This window comes from Heloderma suspectum, chromosome 11, assembly GCF_057233095.1.
Source record: "Heloderma suspectum isolate Gila_16-S chromosome 11, 16-S_ref, whole genome shotgun sequence".
NCBI classification, from domain to species: domain Eukaryota; kingdom Metazoa; phylum Chordata; class Lepidosauria; order Squamata; family Helodermatidae; genus Heloderma; species Heloderma suspectum.
The window spans coordinates 18,907,388-18,931,525 of NC_139468.1; the positions used below are offsets into that span (position 1 = coordinate 18,907,388).

Sequence of the window (24,138 nt, forward strand, 5' to 3'; positions counted from 1 at the left end):
GAGAGCTGGACTATAAGAAAGGCTGAGCACCGAAGAATTGATGCTTTCGAACTGTGGTGCTGGAGAAGACTCTTACGAGTCCCCTGGACTGCAAGGAGGTCAAATCAGTCAATCCTAAGGGAAATCAACCCTGAGTGCTCATTGGAAGGACAGATCCTGAAGCTGAAGCTCAAATATTTTGGCCACCTAATGCGAAGAGAAAACTCTCTGGAAAAGACCCTGATGCTGGGAAAGACTGAAGGCAAAAGGAGAAGGGGACGGCAGAGGATGAGATGGCTAGATAGCATCAGCGATGCAATGAATATGAACTTGAGCACACTCTGGGAGAGAGTGCAGGACAGGAAGGCCTGGCGTGCTATGGTCCATGGGGTCACGAAGAGTCGGACACGACTGAACGACTGAACAAAAACAACAACAACTCCCCGGTCTTAAGTCTACACTTTAATCGCTACACCATTCTGACTTCCTTCAAAGAATACCTTGACAGAAATGTTGGGAGCTGCTTCATACTGTCTTGATGACTCAGGGTTCTGCCTCCCCTCCTCAGGAGGAGGAAGCTCCTGATATAGTTCCTCACAGACCTGACGAGGATGTAGATGTGGAGGCACCCATTGATGCCTTAGGGATGTGCGAATCAGCAAAACTTGAGCTTGCCAAAGTTCTCTGAATTCCATCTTGACTTCCTACTTGAGTCCTTTTCAGATTGTGAGCTTTGTTTTTTATTTTTGCATGAAAATCCGTGTGTATTTTCATGCCTATTTTTCCAATTGCATGCATCAATTGTGTGCATCTTTGAAACATGCATATTCTTCTCCCATTTGGTTAAAACATGTTTGTCTGCATTTTCCAAAAGAACACATTTTTCATGGGCATTTTTCAAATGTATGAACGCTGTCTTTCTTTTTTTTTTGGTGCATGAATCATATTGCAAGCTTGGAAATGTACGGACTTTGACCACAGATTGCATTTGAGTCATGTTCAGTCTGGAATGTGTGAACTTGGTAAACCCTGATAAAAAATGAACTGGAACTAATTTATCATACATCCCTACAATGCCCCTTTCACCTTAGGGCCCTCTGCTCCAGAAGAGCACTTGGCACCACCCCCACTACTTTTGGTGGAGATCACATTGCCATCCCTAGATTCCAAGGACTTTGGTTCTGAAGCCACCACCATATCCCACTTGCCTGCCTCCATGCTGCCACAGTCAAAGGCAAACACAGCCCCTTTAAGGGAGAAGCCCTTGTGCAGTGTGTGGGTGCAGCTAGCAGCCTCTGGGAAGCCCAAGTCCTATTTAAGGCTCAGTCTGAATCTGCCAGTTGTTGGAGTGACATATAAGTGGAATTTAGCTTCTACCCCAGGTCCACCTGGAACTCTCCATGGTGCTGGCCAGTTCTACACCTCATGTCATATCGATATGGTCCCATCATGGTGATGCTATATCCCTCTTGTGCATTTATACCTTGTAGTGCATGCAGTGACATCTGTTGTGGTATTTTGGAGAATATGGCATAACAAGTGAGAAATAATGCTAGAAAAGCAGTATAGGGAATGTGTAATGTGCCCCAACAGTTATCAGGGAACTTCAATACCTATAAAAAAAACCAAACCCCACTAGAGTAGACCTAGCCCTTTATTTCTCAAATTGGTATCTGACCTTGCTTTGTCTGACTGTGCTTCTGGACTCTCCCCAGAACTTGATCCTTGGTGTGTCTGACCTTGCCTATTGGAGCTGGACCTTTGTTTGTTGACCGTATCCCTGATCACCTGGGTGCAGCAATACCCTCAACTGGGCTAACCCCTGTTCTCAGCAGGACCTGTGACCTGAAATGGTACACATACTAGGATTACTCTCCCATACAACAACTTCCAGAGAGATGGCCATGTTGGTCGGTTGCAGAAAGATGCATACATCTGAGGCTGGGGATGTAGTCTGCAAAAGCTTATGCTGTAATTAGGGATGGTGGAGAAATCCGCAATGGAACAAAATGCGTTTGGCTTTTCATAAATCTGACCCATGGATTCCACAGTGGCCCGGTTTTTCCCCTATCGGGTGGATTCCGTGGACTTGCAGACTGATTTTCTAACTTTACTGAATTTTGCACAAATTTCATCGTAGAAAAATATGCATTTTTTTAAAAAAAAGCCCAGCCCCAAATGTGCATTCCCCCATAGGCTAAAGTGTGAAAATGCTAATTTTGGGGGAATTTGTGCATTTTTGCATGTATGAATTTGCACATATTCTCATTTGTGCAAATCTGGACCTCCCCCCCCCCCACCCCCAGTTCCATTGATGGGCAGATGATAGAACGAAAAGTGCCGGACAAGCTGTGAAGCACAGATGGAACCGATTTTACACAATATGTACATCCCTAGATGTAAAACATTGGTGAGTCCTCAAGGTGCTACAAGACCCCTTCTCAGCCTTCCCCAACCTGGCCCTATCCAGATGTGTTGGGCCACAACTCCAATCATTGCCAGACAGCATGGCCACTGGGGATGATGGTTTTTTTAGTGTAACACAGCTGGATTGTGTTAGGGAAAGAGACTAAACACCACCACTCTTGTCTCTGTTGGAACTTTGAGAAGTGCACCAGAATGAGAGAGTGGAGCAGGGGAGAGATCAGCTCCTGCAGGCTGCTAGAAACATGGTTGCTGTTTTCTGCACTTTGTATCGCTGGGGCCGCAGTTTGCAGATTATAGTGTTTATTAAAGCCTCAATGCACAGGAAACATTTAGTGTATTTGGCTCTGGCTAATAATGGGTATTGTGTTGTAATGGTTGATTTTGACTATTTTGTAATTAATTTGAAATATTATGATGTTAGTATTAGTGAGATGAATTGTTTGGGTTGTTTATTGTTGTTGTTGTTGTTGAGTTGTTCAGTTGTGTCTGACTCTTCGTGACCCCATGGACCATAGCATGCCAGGCCTTCCTGTCCTGCGCTCTCTCCCGGAGTGTGCTCAAGTTCATATTCATTGCATCGGTGATGCTATCTAGCCATCTCATCCTCTGCCGTCCCCTTCTCCTTTTGCCTTCAGTCTTTCCCAGCATCAGGGTCTTTTCCAGAGAGTTTTCTCTTCGCATTAGGTGGCCAAAATATTGGAGCTTCAGCTTCACTGTCTGTCCTTCCAATGAGCACTCAGGGTTGATTTCCTTTAGGATTGCCTGATTTGACCTCCTTGCAGTCCAGGGGACTCGTAAGAGTCTTCTCCAGCACCACAGTTCGAAAGCATCAATTCTTCGGCGCTCAGCCTTCCTTATAGTCCAGCTCTCACAGCCATACGTTACTACTGGGAAAACCATAGCTTTGATTAGATGGACCTTTGTTGGCAAGGTGATGTCTCTGCTTCTGACTATGCTGTCTAGGTTGGCCATAGCTTTCCTCCCAAGGAGCAAGCGTCTTTCAGTTTCATGGCTACAGTCACCGTCTGCAGTGATCTTGGAGCCCAAGAAAGTAAAATCTGTCACTGCTTCCATTTCTTCCCCTTCCATATGCCAGGAAGTGATGGGGCCAGATGCCACGATCTTAGTTTTTTTAATGTTGAGTTTCAAACCAGCTTTTGCACTCTCCTCTTCCACCCTCAACAAGAGGCTCTTTAGATCCTCTTCGCTTTCTGACAGTAGGGTGGTATTGTCTGCGTATCTCAGGTTGTTGATAATTCTCCCGGCAGTTTATTATTGTAGTGATGCATTATTGTAATGATGTATTGGCATGCTTCCTTGTTTTTGTATTGCTATTGTGTTGTTGGCCGCTTTGGTCACTTTCTGTGGAAAAGCGGCATATAAATTAAATGATGATGATGATGGAGGGTGCCAGGCTGAGGAAGGCTGCTCTTTGTTATGCAGTATAATTTGGATTTGATATACATGCCTGATCTTAAAATGTATGACAAAGTTTTTGGACAATACATTTATTGGGGATAGAAAGAGTGATCTGGCACTGTATATTCTGTAGTCTAGTGTGTACTGAGGATAACAAAAATTGCCTGGGGGACCAAGCCCCTGTGCTTGACCCCACACCCTGTTATTCCCAATTCTTCCCTTTCAGTCACTCAGCTCCTGCTTACTTGGATAAAGTGGTCCTCCATTGCTTCTGCTTCCACCTTGCTTCCCATCTCTTTACTCCTCTTTGCTAGTGGCATGGCCATGTTTGAGAAATTACACCTTATGGTACATCTGCATAGAGTGGACAATGGGAATGTTTTCTCCCTCTTTCATAACATCAGAATTCAGCCAGTGGGGAGGTCATCACCCCATGAAACTGTTTAGTAGTAGATTCAGGACAGACAAAACGAGTTCACGTAGTAGTTTTGGTTTGGTTTGTTCTTTTTTTGTTTTATTTGTTCTTTAAGATATTTCCACCATTGGGGGGGGGGATAAAAATGAGCTTGTATTTTTTTGATATTGGCAGCCCAGTATGTACTGTATTAAAGATTTATATATTTTGTTATTTAAAGGTGATGGATTGAGGACCTAACAATGCTATCCATATTTGAATGGATGGTATATAGGTGCAACTCGCCAGTGGATAAATGTATGGATATTTGGTCTGCTTCTCTTGAAGCTCATGTGTAATCTTTTGTCTTTTGTAGAATGTTGTATTTAATGGAACATTGATATTTTTATGCATGTAATTTCTTGTCTCTTTTTTTCTCTCCACAATTTTTTCATTTTCATTAAAATCACAATAAAAAGATGAATAATAATTTTAAAAAGGACAGACAAAATAACTTCTTCACATATTGTATCACTAAGGATGCAATCCTATGCATGTTTAGACAGAAAAAAAAGTCCTACAACTCCCAACATTCCCCAGTCAGCCATTCTGGCTGGGGGATACTGGGAGTTGTAGGACTTTGTTTTTCTCTCTAAACATGCACAGGATTGCACCTTAACTTGTGAAATTCATTGCCACAAGACGTAGTGATGAGGGGAGACCTATGAACAGCTGCAAGCCATGTTGGCTAAATAGAACCTCCAGGTTTAGAGGCAGTATATCCCTGAATGCTGGTTGCTGGGGATGTGGGATTGTTGTGGTTAAAGCTGTAGGACCACCTTCTCCTGCATGGACATTCCTGAGTGTTACAGTGATCCTTAGATGCCCTTCCTGTAGAGCTCTTCTTAACAGATGTGAGATGTGAGATGTGTGATGCATTTAATCATCTCTTTCTTATGAGATGTGATGATCGTGATTGTAGTTGTTATATTTAAAATAAACCAAGTACTCCACTGTTTTTTTAAAAAGCCCACCCGAGAAGTCTTTGCCTGAAGGGATACAATTTAAGTATTGACAGAACATGAGATGTTAGGGAGGACTTGGAATGTGGAAAGCAAACATATCAATTATATTTTAAAGCTCTCTGGGCAGTTTACAAAAGATTAAAACCTTAAAATACAATATAACACATAATATTAAAACGATTACATCCAAAACAATTAAAAACAATTAAAATAAGATTAAAAATATTTTGTTGTGAAAAAAGTGTGTGAGTGTGTGTGTGTGTGGGGGGGGGGTTGTGCAGAATCAAGATGAAAAGAAAGTGATATTCCACCTTTAGAGGTATTTATAAATCTGGACAGTGGTATATAAATCCATTAAATAAATAAATAAATAAATAAATACATAAATACATAAATTTTGGAGGCGGAAAGAAGAGGGGTGGCCCGCAGGAAGGGAAAGAGAATGCCAAGTGAAATGAGAAACAAATGAGAGCAAAGAGAAATTGCAGAGGTGAGGAAAGGCAAGGCAAGCAAGTGACAATATTATACCAGCCTCTCTGAACTGCTTTGCCTAAGGGGAGCATCAAAGAGAAGCATCAAAGGGAAGAGGAAGCCCCTCAGGCAGAATGCTGGCTATTAATGGACAGGGAGGCCTTGCCCCTCCTGTCTCCTCCAGTTGAAGATCCTGCCCTTGGCAATCTCTGCAGCAGCGTCAGCAGCAGCCTTGGGTGAAGTGGCTCACCTGGTACCTGATTCCTCTTGGCGCACCTGCACGGAGATTCTGCCGCTCATGTGGGTTTCCCTGTAATTTGGGGATTGGTGCAGGTGGCACAGCCTGGGTAGATGGCTTCATTGTGTCAGCAGCCCATTCCTGGGAGTGTCACAGGAGAAAACTCTACTAAGGGTGAGGACCACTCTCTCTCTCTTTCTCTCTCTCTCTCTCTCTCTCTCTCAGACATGTTTCCACAAAGCGAACACAGCTGTTATACAATCACCTTTCATTTCATTTGGGCTTGGGGCTGGGGAGAGAGATGAATGGCACGAGGGCTGCTTCCGTTGTCAGCAGGAGTTCACCCAAGGCTCTTCATGTACAGTTCCATTAGAGGTTTCCCACGTGTCGAAGTGGGAGAGTGTGTGTGTGTTTTCTTTTCCCTTTCTTCCCCTGACGCTAAACTCTTTCATCTTCTTTGGATCGAAGAAAGTGTGAGCTTGATGTGCAGAAATAGCTCCACAGTCACATGGGCATCTTTGCTGAGTGAACAGCAAAGCATTGATTGATTGGGCACAGTGGAGAAGCACCGGAACCAGTCAGGTATATATGCTTTTTAAACTGGGGTTGAACTGAATTGGGAGCCACTATTTTAATTTAACCAGCTGGTTACCCGCCAACATAGTTTGTGGAGAAAAATCAAATCTAATGAAAGGTTTAAGTTCGCTAACTGCATTTATTGAAACATTCAAACTGTTACTTTTTATCTTTACAAAACTTTCTTAAATACAATGTTCTTGGTGTAAATTCCAGGGCGGCCACTGTAACATCCTTGTTCCGGCCCATCAGTGACCTGAATCTTGAGGTTTGCCAATGAGCACACACAACTCATGGCAATGTAGAGTTGTCCATGGCAGAAGATAGGTGTAGGCAGATAGATCAAAGAAGAGATCCAGGAGTGCTGTCAGGCTTGATTGATGAGATGGAAGTCCAGTTTGAGTGGCAGCTTGAATCGATTGTGAACTGCATGGCCACCCTTCATAAGCATGCATGCCAGGCCAGGCCAGGCCTGGGCAGGCAACAGGCACACACTTCTTGCCTTGGCCACATATCCTGTGTTTGACTTATAGTGAAAAATGTTGTTATTCATGGAATCTGTGTGTCAAGAGCTTTCCAACAAAGTGTGTTTCATGAGAAACTGTCAACAGGAAGGCAGTAAAAAAGCGATGTCCAACTAATGCCCGACTTTGAATTATATATATATGATGACATTTTCATTTCCCACAATGCTTCAGAGTGGTGCTATGTCAGGGGAATTGTGAGATATTTTAAATGGTGGCTCCAAGATCTAGTCATCTTGCATGCATTGGGGCACTGGGAAAAACGTTTAATGGTAATGGAGGGAAGAGCAGGGGGCAAATGCAGGCCCTGCCATCATACTGAGGCTGATGCTGGATCTGTATATGATTTGGGGATCATATAGCCACAGTGATGACATCACAGCACAATGTAGCCTATTAGAATTTAGTTTCATGACGATGTCATAAAACTAAATCAGAGTTAGGGTAATGCTTCGTGCCCTCTAAGAATGTAAGAACATTCTCGCCCTATTTCTCAGGTCAATGAATTATTTCCAAAATGTGTTGGGTTCTGGGGGGTTTGTTAACCACCTCAGCCAACCACCCTTGCCGGGTTCGGATGTCACGACAAGCCGTGCCCTTCAAGGGTAATTAGGTAAATTGGGTGGCACACGACCAGCATATGCAGGGTTGGTTAACTAGCCACTGTGGCTTATTAACCACTGTTGTATCATGCAAACCAGGTCTCTATGTCCCTCTGAATTACTAATGAAGCTTTGGGTGGGTTCATATTCAGATTCGTTCTGCTTTGGAGGAGCTCTGCTGTAGTTCGGACATCTCCCAAATCATTCCAAATCACCCTAATTTGGTACCAGATTTGGGATTCAGCTGAATCCAATGCATGCCCTTAGTTTGTAGTGATGTGTATTGAAACCTTTGCAGGGAGGAAGTGTTCCTTTTCACTCACACCTGGTTGCCTCTTTTTAGGCTTCATTGTTTGTGTAACATGAGACTGACCCAGCGGAGGCTGGTGGCTCCGATGTCAGTGGGGAGGTGAATCCACTCCGGGTTCCAGTCAGAACCAGTCAGAACTCTAAAGGAGCTATCCAAGGTGCAGAAGCACCTTGGATAGCTCCTTTAGAATTCTGACGGAAACCTGGATTCACCGCCCCACTGAAATCGGAGCCATCGGCCTCCACTAGACTGACCTCTTCAGTGGATCCATCAGTCAAAAATCTCCCCTTGAAGGAGAAACAAGTTTTCTGAACTGAAGTCCAAATAAGCCAGTGGAAATTTTAAGACATAATTCACCATAGAGCTACAAATCAGGAACCCTGCACCTCCTCCTCCTCCTTTTGACATAAACATACAATCCTGCTGTCATATTGTTAGGATGTAGGAGTTATTAATCAAATACCTTACTAGTTAGTCCGTGTGCAGATGGTAATAAATCAGTCCAATGGAATGCTGGTGCTCTACTAACGTGAACCTACAAGCTCGAAATACGTCCCGTGTCAGCAAATATTCATTTAATTTTTCATTTCATTTAATATCCATTTAATGTTTTTGTTGGAATGGAGAGAGGAAATTCTGTGCAAGCCCCATTCATTCCAATGGGGTGTGCGGAGGAAAACATCCAATTGCATGGTGTGTTTTGGTGTATTTTATCCAGTCAGCATAGAGCAGCCTTCCTCAACCTGGTGCCCTCCAGCTGTTTTGGACTACAACTCCCATCAGCCCAGCAAGCATAGCCAATGGACAGGGACTGTGGGATTTATAGTCCAAAACATCCATAGGGCACCAAGTTGAGGAAGGCTGACATAGACAGTAGTACTCATGCTCAGCTCCCATTCATTCCAATGGGGTTTATGTCTCAGTCCACCACTACACCACAAGAGACTATGATAGATACGGTTATGGCCCTAATCCATGTAACCCCAAATCAGATTGTGTATTTATTTTTATTATTACATTTATATCCTGTCTTTTTTCCTCTTGTGAGGAAACCCAAGGTGGCTTACACAGTCTTCCTTCTCCCATTTTAGCCCCACAACAACCTTGTGATGTAGGTTAAGCAGAGAGTCAATTACTGGCCCAGTCACCTGGTGAGCTCAGGACTGAGTGTGGACTAGAACCCAGATCTCCCCGAGTGTTAGTCCACCACTACACCACACTGGCTCTCTCATGGGAAGCACATGTATGTTCTTATAGTAAGTTGTCATCAAATTCAGATATCTATCATAGCCTCCTGCCGATTTCCTCCATGGGAATGTCCCCCTTTTAAAAAAAGGATGAATAAGGCTGCCATTCTAAACTCATTTACTAAGAAGTAGACCACGTTGAATTGAAGTGGACTGATTTCTGAATGAACATGCTGAGGATTGTGTGATCAGTTCTATATAGGTTGTCAAGGCAATCAGTTCAAATTTTGCCCACCCTTGCTGCATTTTAGCTTGGGCGGGGTGTGTGTATGTCCAGTCCTTACTCAACAATAATAGCATAATGTCCAGGCTGAACAAAAAGAATGGGTGTGGTAGCCTTGCTGCTGAGGACTGCATATTTCTGAACCATTTCCTAGATCCGACGGTTTAAAGAGAAGCCTGACCTGCAGCACTTAGCAAGTGATCATGATTAGCTTCTGGGTGGATAGTGTCATTATATAGTTTAGTCACTAGATGGCACTGGACTTTGTTGTATCTGGGTGGAGACTGGAGTTTGCAAGAGTTGTTCTGTTCTTGTTGGAGAGAGATAATAAAGTTCTTGTCTAGCTTCCTGGCTGGGGTGTCCTCTAAGGCTTTTATGGCTGCTTCGTGGCATGAAAAGTTTCCTCTGCTGATTTGTACAGATCAAATTTCTCTTTAAGGCACACGAACAGGTCGGGCCAGTGTTTTTGTTGGGGGGGGCAGTTGGAACCCTAGTAGGGAAGAGGCCGGAGAAGAGTCCTTCCATACTCAGAGTTGAAAATAGGGACATAGATGCGGGACAATGGGGAGAAGAAAGAACAGCACCATTGCAGTCCCCAAAGAGGTGGCCTTCAAAGAAAGAAAGAAAGAAAGAAAGAAAGAGAAAGAAAGAAAGAGAGAGAGAAAGAAAGAAAGAAAGAGAGAGAAAGAAAGAAAGAAAGAGAAAGAAAGAAAGAAAGAAAGAGAGAGAGAGAGAAAGAAAGAAAGAGAGAGAGAAAGAAAGAGAGAGAGAGAGAGAGAGAGAGAGAGAGAGAGAAAGAAGGAAAGAAAGAAAGAAAGAGATCCAGTGTGGTGTAGTGGTTAGAATGTTGGACTGGGACTCAGCAGCCCCAGGTTCTCGTCCCCACTCGATCATGAAGCTCATTGGGTGACTCTCAGCCTAACCTATCTCACAGGGTTGTTGTGCGGATAAAATGGAGAGGAGGAGATTCATGTATGCCACCTTGCATTCCTTGGAGGACAAAAGGTGAAATATGAATGTAATAATAACATTTTTAAAAATTAAAGCTTCCATCCTCAGTGTACGTTTTCTACATTAGGGGTGCACAAGGCGCAGCCTGAGGGCTACATACAGCCTCCCCATGGTGTTGTTTCTACTCCCCCCTCCCCCAGCACTGAAATCACTGATATAGTCTGATTCTGACTTATGGCTTCTTGCTTCTGGGAGGACGCTCTAGGAACCAGCACTCAGAGGGCTGCCAGAGCATCTTCTAGGAGATGTCCTGACAGAAACTTTCAGAGGCCTCTGTGACCCTCTGAGTGCTGCCGTAAGAGTGCGCTCTTCAGAAGGAAGTGGGAAAGGAAGAACTGGTTGAGGTGGATGGGTGGTGTTCAAGGAAAAAAATGTGTGTACATATGCATGCAGGGCTGGCCCTACCATGAGGCAGAGTGACACAGCCACCTCAGGCAGCAGATGCTGAGAGATATGGGATGGATAGAGCTGTATGTGGCCTGTGGACCTGCTCTGTATCCCCTAAGATGCCCTCAGGTGCAGTGGAAGATGCTGCCCTGTCACCAGCGTTGAAGTAAAGTTCAGCTGCCAGTCTGGTCAGCTTTGGTACATGGAATGGGGAATGCGGGGGAAGGCGCCATCTTGTCCTTTGCCTCAGGCAGCAAAATGTTTGGGGATGGCCCTGTATGTGCGAGAAGAATGGTGTGTGTGTGTGTGTGAAGAGTATATGTACATGTGTTTGCACATTTTTGAGCATGTGTATGCATGTGTGGCCACTGGCCACCCAACTGACACCGCAAGTGGCCACTGGGACTGCAAAGGTTGTGCACCCCTGTTCTACACAGTTGCAGCCAGGCCAGTGAATGGGGCTTTGCTGTCTCAAAGCTCCCTGCTCAGATACAGCCAGGTGGGAAGGCCACTGACGGAGGTCGTTAGGGGAGGAGCCAAAGAGAGAGCACACTTGTTTTTGGTTGTTTAGAGGGCAGGACCAGAGCCAATGGGTGGAAAGGGCAGGCACGCAGATTTTGGCTAAACATTAGGAGAAGCTTCCTAAGAGTAAGAGCTATTTGACAGTGGAGCAGATGGCCTCAGGAGGTGGTGGGCTCTCCTCCACTGGATGTATGTAAGCAGAGGCTGGATGGCCCTCTGTCAGGGATGCTGTAGTTGCATCCTGCATTATAGATCTTGTATCAAACAAGGGGTTGGACTAGATGACTTCCAAGTACCCTTCCAATTCTGTGGGTCTATGAAACGGAAGCTGGTCCCAGCTGAACTGAGGGACACAGCTTTGCCACTTCTCTCTCTCAGATATACCTAGGTGGAATGGTCACAGGTAGAGGCAGTTCTGGGAAGGGAGGAGCCAAAAAGCAGCTGATCTCAGCCGAGTCGGTAGACAGGATCCCATTATCCCCCCTTCTTCCTCTGCTGCAGCCAGGTGGAATCATGAGATAATATATGTGAAGTGCTTTGATCACTTTAAGGGAAGTGTAATATACGTAAGGGGCTGCGGTGGCTTAGTGGTTAAGACGCTGAACTGCAGACCGGAAGGTCGGCAGGACAGCAATTCGAGACCCGAGTGCTGCGTGACGGAGTGAGCTCCCATCTTCAGTCCCAGCTTCTGCCAACCTAGCAGTTCGAAAGCAAGAAATTGCAAGTAGATAAATAGGTACCACTTCAGTGGGAAAGGTGACAGCGTTCCGTGCACCTCGGTGTTCAGTCATGCCGGCCACATGACCACAGAAGTGTCTTCGGACAGCGCTGGCTCTTCGGCTTAGAAATGGAGATGAGCACCACACCCTAGAGTCGGACATGACTGGTTGGGGACACCTTTACCTTTACCTTTTTTTTAATATACGTAAATACTCCATCCTATTATATGGGTGCCATTGTATTATATGGCTGCTATAATACTCCACTGTATTATACGAGTGCCACTGCCTGTAGGTGTAGTTTACAGGCAATTGGGGTCACATTCAAAGTCCAATCCATGTCATACAAGGAAGCAATTATTTATTTGTGTGGGATAATTTGGTTCCTTTATACGTGCAAGCGCATAGCATTCCTTAATCGTAAGTGTACATTAGATCCACTTTTGCTGGGCAGTTGTTGATCCTCCTGGAGTTCCTTGGCTTTATCTGCTTCATTCTAATGAGTCCAATTACCAAAGCAAGTTGGTTGGAACTTAAAAAAAGAGGGAGTGGGGCGGGGAAGAGAGAGAACTGTAGAAGATTTGACCAATGAACTCTTTGAGAACATCAAATTGCAGACAAGATAAGTCTCTCAGGGGATGGCATGGTTTATGTGCACAAAGCTAAGGGTGGAGAATCCAGTTAGCAAAGCAAGGATAGTAATCATATGATTAAATGTCAATTTCCTAGGAGCACAAGAAGTAAACATTTATTTCTCCAGCTGAGCAGTGCAGAAATGGTCAGCTGTTTTCCCCCCTCACTTCCCACTCCCTGCTCCTGTGTTGAAAAAAAGGGATTATGCTGTAATGCAGTTACAGAGAATGAACCATGAAGGGGTGAGGTTTAAGATAACAGGTCACTATCAGCCCCTGGTTCTTCTCTTTAGTGCCTACTCCTGATTTACTCCCAGGTTATATACTTGGGGACATCCCAGCTGCAAGAGAAAAGGCAGTGTTTCTTTCATTTAGATCTGGGGCGGGGAAACTTTTTTTGGTCGAGGGCTGTGTTCCCCTGGGGGGTAATCTGTCTGGAGCTGGCAGTGGGTGGGGCCCAAGCGAATAGTGGGTGTTCTCCCCCCCCAGAGTAAATAGCAACTGCAGGGTGGGAGGTGGTGGTGGTGAATCACGAAAAATGGTGCAGAAGAAAGGGTTACATCGGGTGGAGGCTGGTGGCTCCAATGTCTGTGAGGCAGTGAATCCGCTCTGGATGTTAGTTAGAACCAGTCAGAATGCTAAAGGAGCTATCCATGGTGCAGAGCACTGGGTTTACGGACGGCTGTTATATATAACAAAATCCTACTGCCAACAAGCTGTTTCTGCACCTTGAGCATAAAATAACAGAGAGAACTGATAAAGTCTCTTTCTTCACAGGGATTCAGAAGACTGGCTCTTGAATGGTTGAGACGTAAACCTCAAGGGACACGACTGAGAAGGAACCATGTCGGTGCCGTTCCGGAAAGAGCTGGAGAAGTACAAGAACATCAATGAAGATGAAATTCTCAGTAAGCTCTCTGAAGATGAACTGAAACAGCTGGAGAGTGTTCTTGATGACTTGGATCCAGAGGTGTGTACTAAATGACAAAGGTCAGGGCCAGCCCTACCGTAAGGCAGTTCCTCAGGCAGCAGAGGCTAGGAGGAGGCAGCGCGGTGTTAGAGGAGAAAGCTGTGGACCATACAGCCTGCCCTGTGCCCCCTAAACTAGTCTTGATGATTTCAATTTGGGTGTATATTAAATGACAAAGGTCAGGGCTGGCGGAGTGAGGCAGCTGCTCCAGGCGGCAGATGCTGCTGGATGGCAGCAAGGTGTTGGAGGAGAAACTGTGGGTCAGGCATCCTGCCTTGGGCCCCCTAAGCTAGTCTGGTGTGGTGGACGATGCTGCCCCTTTGCCAGAGTTGAACAATGATTCAACGGCCAGTCCAATCAGCTTTTGTACATGGAATGGGAGGGGGTACCATCTTGTCCTTCGCCTCAAGTAGCAAAATGTCGTGGGTCAGCCCTCACAAAGGTGGATTTTTAGCTGTGAGGATCACATTCTAAAATCTTCATAAAGCCCAAAGTTACACATAGAATCACAGAATCCTAGACTAGTAGGGTTGGAAGGGGCCTATAAGACCATCAAGTCCAACCCCCTGCTCAGTGCAGGAATCAAAGTCAAAGCATCCTTGACAGATGGCTGTCCAGCCATGGTACAGAGAAACCTGTTGAAGTTCAAATTCAAAGTAGCAGGGGAAGGAGATTTTTTTTCACATTTGGAACCAGGGGGTGATTTCAGTGGGGTGCAAATATTGTCTAAAGGTTTTGGGGTTTTACTTTGTGGTACCAGGGGCCACAGGTTTGTCTTTATTTTATTTTTACCATTTGTGTTGTCGCTATCTGTCCCAGATATAGCATCATTCAGTGTGTGTGGATGTGTGTGTGTGGGGGAAGGATGGCAGCTGCTACTGGCAGCCGCCATTTTGTTCTCCGATTGCCCAGACGTGGCATTGCCACACACGAGAAAGCAAGGAAAAGAAAAGAAAAGCAAGACAAATCATGCTCTTTGTCACTACAATGGTAATCTCCCCAAAACATACCCACCAAATTGCTACCCTCTTGAAAAATCACTGAAATAAACTATGAAGGCAGGAGTACATTTGGGGAAAGGGGGTCATTTCACTGTAGTCTCTTAAGAACACATGAAGAGCCCTGCTGGATCAGACCAAGGGTCTGTTTAGTCCAGCATTCAGTTCAGCTCCAGACAGTGGCCGACCAGCTGTTGAATAGGAACCCACAAACAGGGCACGAGTGCAACAGCACCCTCCCACTCATGTTCCTCCACAATTGGTGTACATAGGTATACTGCCTCTGATACTGGAAGTAGCACATATCCATCAGGACTAGTAGCCATCAACTCCTGGTTGATGGAGTTTGCCCTTTTTTGCAGTGGAGGTTTACTGCCCTAGGAGGCTCATGGTCGCACCTCAAAGCTGAATTTTCTGAAGCTGATCATTCAGGTGGTTGGAGACAGATGGTGAGAAGGTTGTGCCTCTTTCTAATTTGTACTTGCTATCTGTGCCTTTATAACCTCAAGAGTTGGGTACTATAAAGTGCTCTCCATACTGGAGATGGAAAGGAGAATTCAAAGGCACGTTGATATATATGATACATTGATGTATTCTATCTATCTATCTATCTATCTATCTATCTATCTATCTATCTATCTATCTATCAAGATAGCATTGATATATATTGATATATATACTCCAGCCCAATACATTTCACATTTTCTGTTCAGCTGCTGTGAGTTATTGGCCTACATAAGAACATAAGAAGAGCCCTGCTGGATCAGTCCATCTAGTCCAGCATTCTGTTCACACAGTGACCAACTAGCTACCCAAAGGAAACCCACAAGCAGGACACGAGTGCAACAGCAACCTCCAGCCCATGTTCCCCAGCAACTGGTGGACATAAGCTTACTGCCTTTGGTACTGGAGGTAGCACATAGCCATCAGAACCAGTAGTCACTGATAGCCTTCTCCTTCAGGTATTTATCTAACCCCCTTTCAAAACCATCCAAATTGGTGGCCAACACTATTCCACAGTTTGACTATGCGCTGTGTGAAGAAGTCCTTCCTTTTTGAATCTCCCACCAATCAGCTTCAGGGGATGACTCCGGATTCTAGTATTTTGAGAGAGGGAGAAAAATGTCTCCCTCTCCGCATTCTCCACATAATTTTGTACACCTCTATCATGTCCCTCCTTACCCTCCTTTTTTCCAAGGCCTGGTTTGGACAATTGATATGCATGAGTCTCTTTCCCCTGAACATCTGGAAGGCACCGGGTTCAGGAAGGCTGGGCTAGTTTAACAATGTTGATGGATTGCCTATAGTTTTACTTGCATAGAGCCCATGAGGAAGAGCTGTAAGGCATGAAATGTGTTGGGCTGGGCTAAATAACTCATGTCTAGTACTCATGTCCTGTGGAGCATCCTTTCCCTTTGTTCTTACTCCCAAGCATACATGCATAGGATCTGGGTGTGGAATTAAAGATCATGTGGGAATGTTCACCTACCCTACTGAATAACAACCTTAGGGTGGCCAGGCATCCTCTTTTACAGAGGGCAGTCCTCTCTTTGAAGGCATCCTCTGTTTGATGGGCTATCCAGTCCAAGTCTGGTCGAAAGATAAAGAACCCTAAATAGGGAGATCAGGTGCTTTGAAGTTGCCCATCAACTGAACCTGGACAGCAGACTGAGCAAGGCACACAAGTCACCTGGTCACAGTTTTCCCCACTATGGTGAGATGGGTTGTATTTCTATTGACATTATAGACACTATTTTAAGATTTGTACATAGAAATGTGAATCTGCATAGGCAAATGTTATGCAAATGGGTGTCCTCTCTTTTTGGCAATGGATAAGCTGCCACCCTAACACACTTCCATCTCTTCCCGTCTCCTTTGGCAGAATGCACTTCTGCCAGCAGGCTTCCGACAGAAGGACCAGACCAGTAAAGCTGCCACAGGACCTTTTGACAGAGAGCGGCTGCTGTCCTACTTGGAGAAACAAGCCCTGGAACACCAAGACAGAGAAGACTTTGTACCCTTCACTGGAGAAAAGAAAGGTACGCCGTTCACCTTCATGAATGGCTGAGATGATAGAAACGTAGGAAGCTGCCTTATAAAGAGTCGATCTGGCCAGTGTTGTCAACACTGACTGGCAGCTGCTCTCCAGGGTTTCAGGCAGGGTTCTTTTTCAGCCCCCCTACTTGGACATTCCAGGGGTCGAACCTATGACCTTCTGTATGCCAAGCATGTGCTCTACCACTGAGCTGCGGCCCTTCCCAAGCCTCCTCTGGAAGCATCCAAAGTCCTACTGATCTCAATAGGTCTTACTTCTGAGTAAACAGTTATTTACTTATTTATTCAACTCATGCATCTCCCTTTGTCCTGAGAGTGTCAATCAAAATACAAACTTAGGAACTCAGGAAACTGCCTTATACTGAGGCAGACCATTGGTCCATCTAACCCAGTATTGTCGACACTGATTGGCAGCGGCTCTCCAGAGTTTCAGGCAGGAGTTTTTCCTGCCCTACCTGGAGATGCTAGAGATCGAACCTGAGACATCCAGCATGGAAAGCATGCACTCTACCCCTGAGCCACGGCCAGACAGGACAGCTGTACAGAGCAATTTATGCTAACTGGGTGGCCTCTTGCTGCAATCAACCTGGCACAGGACAATCAGTGCCAGACTGCAGGGTTTTAATATACAATTGGTGTAAGGCCACCCAGGTAAATTGCTTGTTTTTGTCTGTGGTTGAGCCTTGAGAGCAGAAGCTGTTTTGTCCTAGTTTTCTTTCCGGGCTTCTGCTATGATATTCGGCAAAGTCAGGCCTGGAGAGCGTGCAGCACAGGAGTCCAATGCAGCCCTCCAGCAATGAATGGCAATTCCCCTGGATAGTTAAAACAGTGGGGGTGGGAGTAAGGCTCCTTAGGGCACACGCCCATGCATATTTAGACAGAAAAAAATCCTGCAAAACCCCCAGCCAGCCAAGCACAAGATTGCACTCATAGAGTCACGATGGGATGGATTTGGCTTGGTGTATTGAGAATTGTGCAGGCTGAGGCAGGAGCTGAGGCTGCAGTGGCACCACTAGGGTGCACCTTGGGGTCAAAGTCCAGGGCCCCTCAGCCCAGAGGGGCCCCAAATGACCACGCAGAGAGCAGGAGGTGCAGAAGCAAACACCAGTTTTATTCCCAGAGTCATGGAGCTGCTATAGTTTAAGTGAGTTTAAAATGCAAAGTGCACCTGCTCAGAGGGAGGGGCTGGGCTCAGTGGTAGAGCTCTTGCTTTTCATGCAGAAGGGTCCAGGTTATTTATTTCAGAGCCTATCGAGTTTAGGGGCTTGGCTGGACACAGGGAGTAAAGAGATTTGAATACAATAGGTTGGGGGTGGGGTGTACTCCTGGAAAATGCAAGGCTAAATCCCCACCCCACCTCACTATCCCCAAAGCAGTTTACTTTAAGAGCATTCTCTCTCTTTCTCTCTGCTTTTCTACACAAGGCATTTATCATGTGCTCATCATTCCCTACTCATGGTTATTTACAGGTTCTTTAGATGACATTGTGAGACACACACCCCCGCCCCAGTTTCACTTCTGTGTCTAACCAGCACTTTTGTCGAGTTCTTTTAGACCGGGAAAATGCGGCATTTAATTATGAAAGTGAAAGAAAGTGCTGTTTTCACTTGTGTATTTGTGCTATTCCACTATAGCACAATGCCATCTAGAGGTTACGGAGCAGAAAAGCAGGAAAGGAAATGCTGTTCGTTTAGTGCTTGGATCTCAGTTCTGTGACTTAAAAAAAGTAGATACAGTGGATTAATGGCCGATTAACAGCCTCGTGTAGAAAAACTCTCTCTGTGTGTTTGCGTTTAATACTTCACAACGATCCTAGCAGAATTATCAAAAGGGGCACCTACGCAAACCAAGGAACATGTGCTTTTGGCATGCATGCATAGTACCTGGGCCCATTAAAGTGACTATAGCCATAGTCACTCTGTGCAGAACTACAGTGAAGGAGCCAAAGTTGTAAGTGATCTCAGCGAGTAATCATATGTGGTCTGAAACATGGCCCCCTCCCCAGCAGACCCATCAATAAATAACAAACATTGTGGTGCATGTCTATAAAATGAACATCCGGACACTGTTGAGTTAAATGTTATGGTTTCTGCCTTCCTTAGGCATCTCTGAGTGTCGCTGCCACCCTCCCTTCCAAGCAGCACTCATTTCATTAGTGTGGAGGGGAAGGTAGTGGCGGCCAGAGTTTTGCTACTGCTGTTGTTGCCGCTGCTAAAGCTGCTGGCAGCTTTTGAAGGGCTAAAGAAAGAAAAGGGGGGTGGAAGAAAGGGAAGAAGCCCCCCTTCATATTAAGCCCCTCTCCTGAAACACCATGAATCACTTTGCACCACCCCTTTTGCCCTGTTTTGAAGTTCACTCCCAAATGCCCCCCTCAAATAAGGTAAACCCCAAAACAGGATGACAGCAGAGCAGCCTGAATACTTATTTTATTCTTTTTATCTACCCAGCCAAGTGCCTCGTGTAGGAAGAAGCCCCTCTCCATCACGGTATTCCACCTTCACCGGAATGGCAACCACCCCTTTGCATCAACCTCTTTGATGGGTTCACCTGAAATCCCTGCCCCCCAAGTCAGACCATCTCAAACAGGAGGAAAGGGGACCAGCCCTAACCTGTCTGTCTGTCTGTCTGTCTGTCTGTCTGTCTGTCTGTCTCTCTCTCTCTCTCTGTGTCAGTCTAATCCATCCATCCATCCATCCATCTGTATGCACCAAACAGATTTGCTTCCACATACAAAGTTTTCCCTCCTCTTCCAAGCATGAGAGTATTACTGGCCAGCTTGGAGGAGCTTCTCTTCAAGCTTGCAGATATTTAGGCCTCACCTTGTTCCCTGGTCTTGCCTTTGAGCTGCTTGCCCAAAGATTGGCCCCTCTGAAACTGGACTGCTGTGAACACTGTCTTCTTGCGCTAGCCCTTTGCCTACAGATGACCCTGCTGGGAAGCCCTCCAGGCTGATACACAGGATGAGCTTTCGAACGTGAAGCTGGCAAATTTTGTCCTTGTTGCATAAGGGTCAGGCATGCTAGTCGCTGACGGGACATCCGAGCCGCATGGCCTTTCTGACCACAGTCTTTATTTTGGCAGACCCTGCCATGTAAATGGCTGTTGGATTATTTATTTGAAAAGCTTCAGGGCCTCATTTTCCTTGGAACCCGAGTTGTTTGGGGAGACGGGACCGTTTACACTCACTGAAACACAGCAGAGACGGGCCTTCTTGGAAAGGGCACCCTGCAGTTGTCAGGGTGGCAGCGACCAACTAGGGAGACCAACCTGGTGACTGCTAAAGGGGTTGGACTACAGCTCCCACCAGCCCCAACCAGCATGGCCAATGTCAGGGGATGATGGGAGTTGTAGTTAGGGATGTACAGATTTTGTAAAATCCGTTCTGTCTGCCTTTTGTGGATTGTCAGAGAGGCTGGCCTGGTGCCTATCTTATGGTCTTTGGGGGTGCAAGGTAAAAACCTATTTGTTCTCTCAGGCATCTTAAGAACTGTTTTTAGTTCTTTTAGGTCTTTGCACTGTTTTATTTTTGCTTCTGGTTTTACTTGTGTTTTATTATGTGCTGCACTGTTTCAACTCCTTGCTGCTGGTTTTATCATGTGTTGTTTTTTTAATCATGGTTTTATTATTTTGTATTTTGCATTTTTTATTTACATGTATTTAATTTACATGTACATGTATAACCACAGAGCTTTGGTTACTGGGCAGCATAAAAGTGCCATTAACTAAATGATTAAATTAATAAATAAATCTACTACTGGGCTGAGTGAAAAGCCTCCCCCTCAATTCACAGGAGGTATTGCGGGGGTGGGGGGACGGACATAAGTTTTGAGAAAAGGGAGGGATTTTTCAATTTGTTCATTTGGGCACAGGTTTAACACTGGAGACCAGTGGGGGAGTGGTGGTTTTTTAGTAACATACAAAACAAACCATTTATTTTTTTATATCAACATTTTTTTTTTAAAGGAAGAAAAATGAAAGGAAGAAAAACCACACTGTTGCTCTCTCCAGTGAACCTTTTGAAAAAATCTCTCCCCCCAGTCATCCCCAGTTTGGGAGACCACTCTTCCAAATTCAAGCCAAATGTTCTCCCTTGAAACTTGGCCTGGGGCAGGTGGTACTTGCATTCTTTTAGATTACACCTAGTACAAAGGAAAGATTTTGCACAGGTAGGGTGACTTCACCGAGGACAGTCCTCTGTTTGAAGGGCTGTCAGAGGACACTCCTGTATTTGAAGGCATCTTTGAAGGGCTGTCCAGTCCAAGTCCAGTTGAAAGATAAAGAACTATCAGAAAGCACAAGGGCCTTGAAGTTGTCCATCAACAGGTAGCACCTGGAGACCTGACTAAGCAGGCACCCGGGTCAGTCGTCCCCATTTTGGTGACATGTAATTGTATTTCTACAAATTATAGTAATTATTTCCAAATCTGCATCTATCCATATGAATTCGTGTGTGCAAATTTTATGGACATCCTTATCCTCTGTTTGTCTTTCTTTGATGCATCTCTTGTTTCTTTGCCAATGCGTAAATGGCCACCGGCAGCACAGGTGGTATGGAAGAACTGGCACCCTCTGGAGTCCTTCGAAAAAAATCCACCCTATGCACGCCAAATGTTCCTCGCTGGAATCCCGCCAGAGGTGGATGTGTCACTTCAGGGGAGAGGTGGGAAGAATACTGTAGGCGTGATCTGAAAAGCCAGTCCGTCTAATTCTTCCTAGAAAAGCCTGTAGATCGTTATTTCTCGCTTTCTCTCTGAGCCAGCTCCGCTGACGTTTGCGTGAAACAGATTGCTTCACTGGGGAATTCTTGCACAAAAAGAACTCTCCAACGTCAACCAGCTGGCTTAAAGATGAAAATTCAGTTGCCTAGGGGTGGGTGGGTGGATGGATGGATAGTGATATATATATATATAGCTAGCCAGCTGTATGGTTTCGATTATGTTGTGGAATTAGCTGAGGGAGGGAATGAGAGAAAAAGAATTCCATAGCTTTATAGGGAGATGGCAGAATCGGGAAGGAAAACCATGTTAGTTCTAACAACTGCTCATGACTTCTTAGGGTGGGGTAGTTCACACTTTTTGAGAGCCATTGCTTCACAGCCCGATCCTTTGCATTTATTGTTTGTTTGTTTGTTTGTTACCTTTATATACCACTTTTTCCTCCAGGGAGCCCACGGTGTACATAATCCTCCTCCCCCTCCTCTCCATTTTATCCTCACAGCAACCCTGCGAGGTAGGCTAGGCCGAGAGTCAGTGATTGGCCCAAAGTCGCCCAGTGAGCTTCATGGACGAGTGGGGACTAGAGCCCGCATCTCCCGAGTCCCAGTCGAACACTGTAACCACTATACCACACTGGCAATTGAGCTTAATAGATACAAATGGAAAACTAAGGCTAACGTAGAGACTGGATCTTGTGAGTCCCAGTCCAGCACTCTAACCCAGGGGTAGGTGCCATGGTTACTACCCCTCCCACTTAAAACAACAACAACATATTTCCTTACGAAGAGCTGGGATTGCTGTGAAATAGGTTTCTTTTGGTGCCGAGAACAGTGAGTCCAAAGGAATTGTTTAGTGCGCTGGGGCTCGGCCCCCACCTCTGCTTTTTACTCAGAGCAGGTTACTTGTCCTTTGCTATGCCTCCCATGGCAGCCATTTTGTGGTGGTGCCCAGGACAGTTTCTCAAATTGGCAAATGTGTCCACTGCCCCAAAAGGTGGCCTTCCCTTGCTCTAACCACTACAACACACTGGCACTGTGTCTCAGAAGAATGTCCGACTGAATTCAGTCAGATTTGGGCCCTATCCAGTCATCCTCTCCCCTGTCCCATGCAATTACCAGGGTTCTAAATTGTGTGGGCAGCCTGCTTCTGTAGAAAAAGCTCCTCACCACAGGCTTTCAGCCCCCAACGGGTGGAGAACTGCAGGACTGGCGATGTAAGGGAAGGGAGCGGGCAAAAAAGGAGCTCTCTCTTAGGCAGCAGTAATCATGTGGGGGCCGGGGCCGGGGCTGGGGGAGAATGACTAAAGGGGGCTTTAGTCATTAAATTTGCTTTCAGGCAAATATGCACAGGAGTGCACACGTGCGGAAACGACAGTTCTAGAACAGCTCTCCCCAGCCTGGTGCCCTCCAGAGATTTTGCACTTCAGATCCTATCAGGCAATTGTCAGGAATGCTGAGAGTTGTAGACCAAAACATCTGGAGGGCATCAGGTTGGGGAAGATGGCTCTACAGGACAGGTGTGGTGCACTCATTGAGCATGACTTGAGAGGCCCCAAGTTCAAATGTCACCTCTGCCATGAGCTCATGAGGTAGGCCTAGGCCAATTGCAGCTTTAGTCCCACATCTTTGAAATCCACTGCTGGGCAACCCAAATGCCACAAAAGATTGTGCAAGCTTTCACATTCTCCAGAACTCTTCATCAGGCTAGGTGGTACAAAAAACAGGGGATGGGGGAAAAACAGAAAAGGCCAAAAATTAGGCCAGATGTTGTGAGGTCTGCAATTTAGGCCCAGTCTCCAGATGGAGATCGAAGATGGAGAATTAGTCACTGGCAGGTACTGCAGGTGTGACATTATCCCTAGCATTCTAAGAGCCTTTCTACATGAGGCTTTTATTGTGTTTTCGTGAATGCTCAATCACAGTAATTTGTGGGTCCTTTACCTGACTTCCTCCAGGGCCTCTCCCGTGCTTTGCAACCACTATCATGGGTTATTTCCTAATGAGGTTATTATTTAAAAATGGCAGAATATGAGTCTTGTGTAATTCTGCAGTTCTGCTCTACCACAGCGCCATCTAGTAGTTGTATAATGAAACATATAGAAAGGCAGAGAAAGAAAAGCTCTGGTAAAAGAGCACGTGTAAAGCAGCCAATCTTAATCCAACAAGGAATCCGGAAACAGAAGCCCCAGTAAAGGTGCGGGATAAAAGCTCCATGTAGAAATGCCCAAAGGCAAAGGAGCCATGGTTGGCCCTCATTTCTGAAAACATAATGGTCAGACGTAATTCAGATTTGTCTCTTCTCTGCAGACTTCATGGTTACAACACCTGGCCTAATTTCTGGACCATCTCAGAAAGCAATACACTCTTATTGGGCATCCTTCTCCTTCTCCTTGGTCATCCCATCGCATAAATGGAGACCAAGATGTGGTGTGTAGAGTGTAGGATTTGAGCTAGGTTCAGATCTCCATTCTGTCACTAGGGATGTATGAAAGTGATTTACCTTTCGCGGATTATGTTGATGGTGGGAGGGGAGGCGTTCCGTCCCTCCCCCCGGAATACTGGCCGGGGGGGGAGGCGCTCCGTTCCTCCCCCCGGAATCCTTGAACGGCCAGCTGTGCTCTGTGGCAGCTCCGCGGAGCAGCTGGCCAGGCCAGAGCCGTCTGCAGCCAGATTTCCGGCCGCGGAGGGCTCTGGG

At 45.7% G+C, this 24,138-nt stretch overlaps 1 protein-coding gene across 3 annotated transcripts in view; it reads left to right on the forward strand.

Annotated features, from left to right (window-relative positions):
- Window positions 1-24,138, forward strand: part of TMOD2 (tropomodulin 2) — a 71,472-nt gene that overhangs the window by 3,702 nt on the left and 43,632 nt on the right. For all 3 annotated transcript variants that reach the window (XM_084817088.1, XM_084817089.1, XM_084817090.1), the window contains exons 2-3: window positions 13,484-13,676; window positions 16,557-16,713. In XM_084817088.1, coding sequence (XP_084673214.1) covers window positions 13,551-13,676; window positions 16,557-16,713 — 283 coding nt within the window. In that variant the 5' untranslated portion in view covers window positions 13,484-13,550. The remainder of the gene's footprint in view (window positions 1-13,483; window positions 13,677-16,556; window positions 16,714-24,138) is intronic.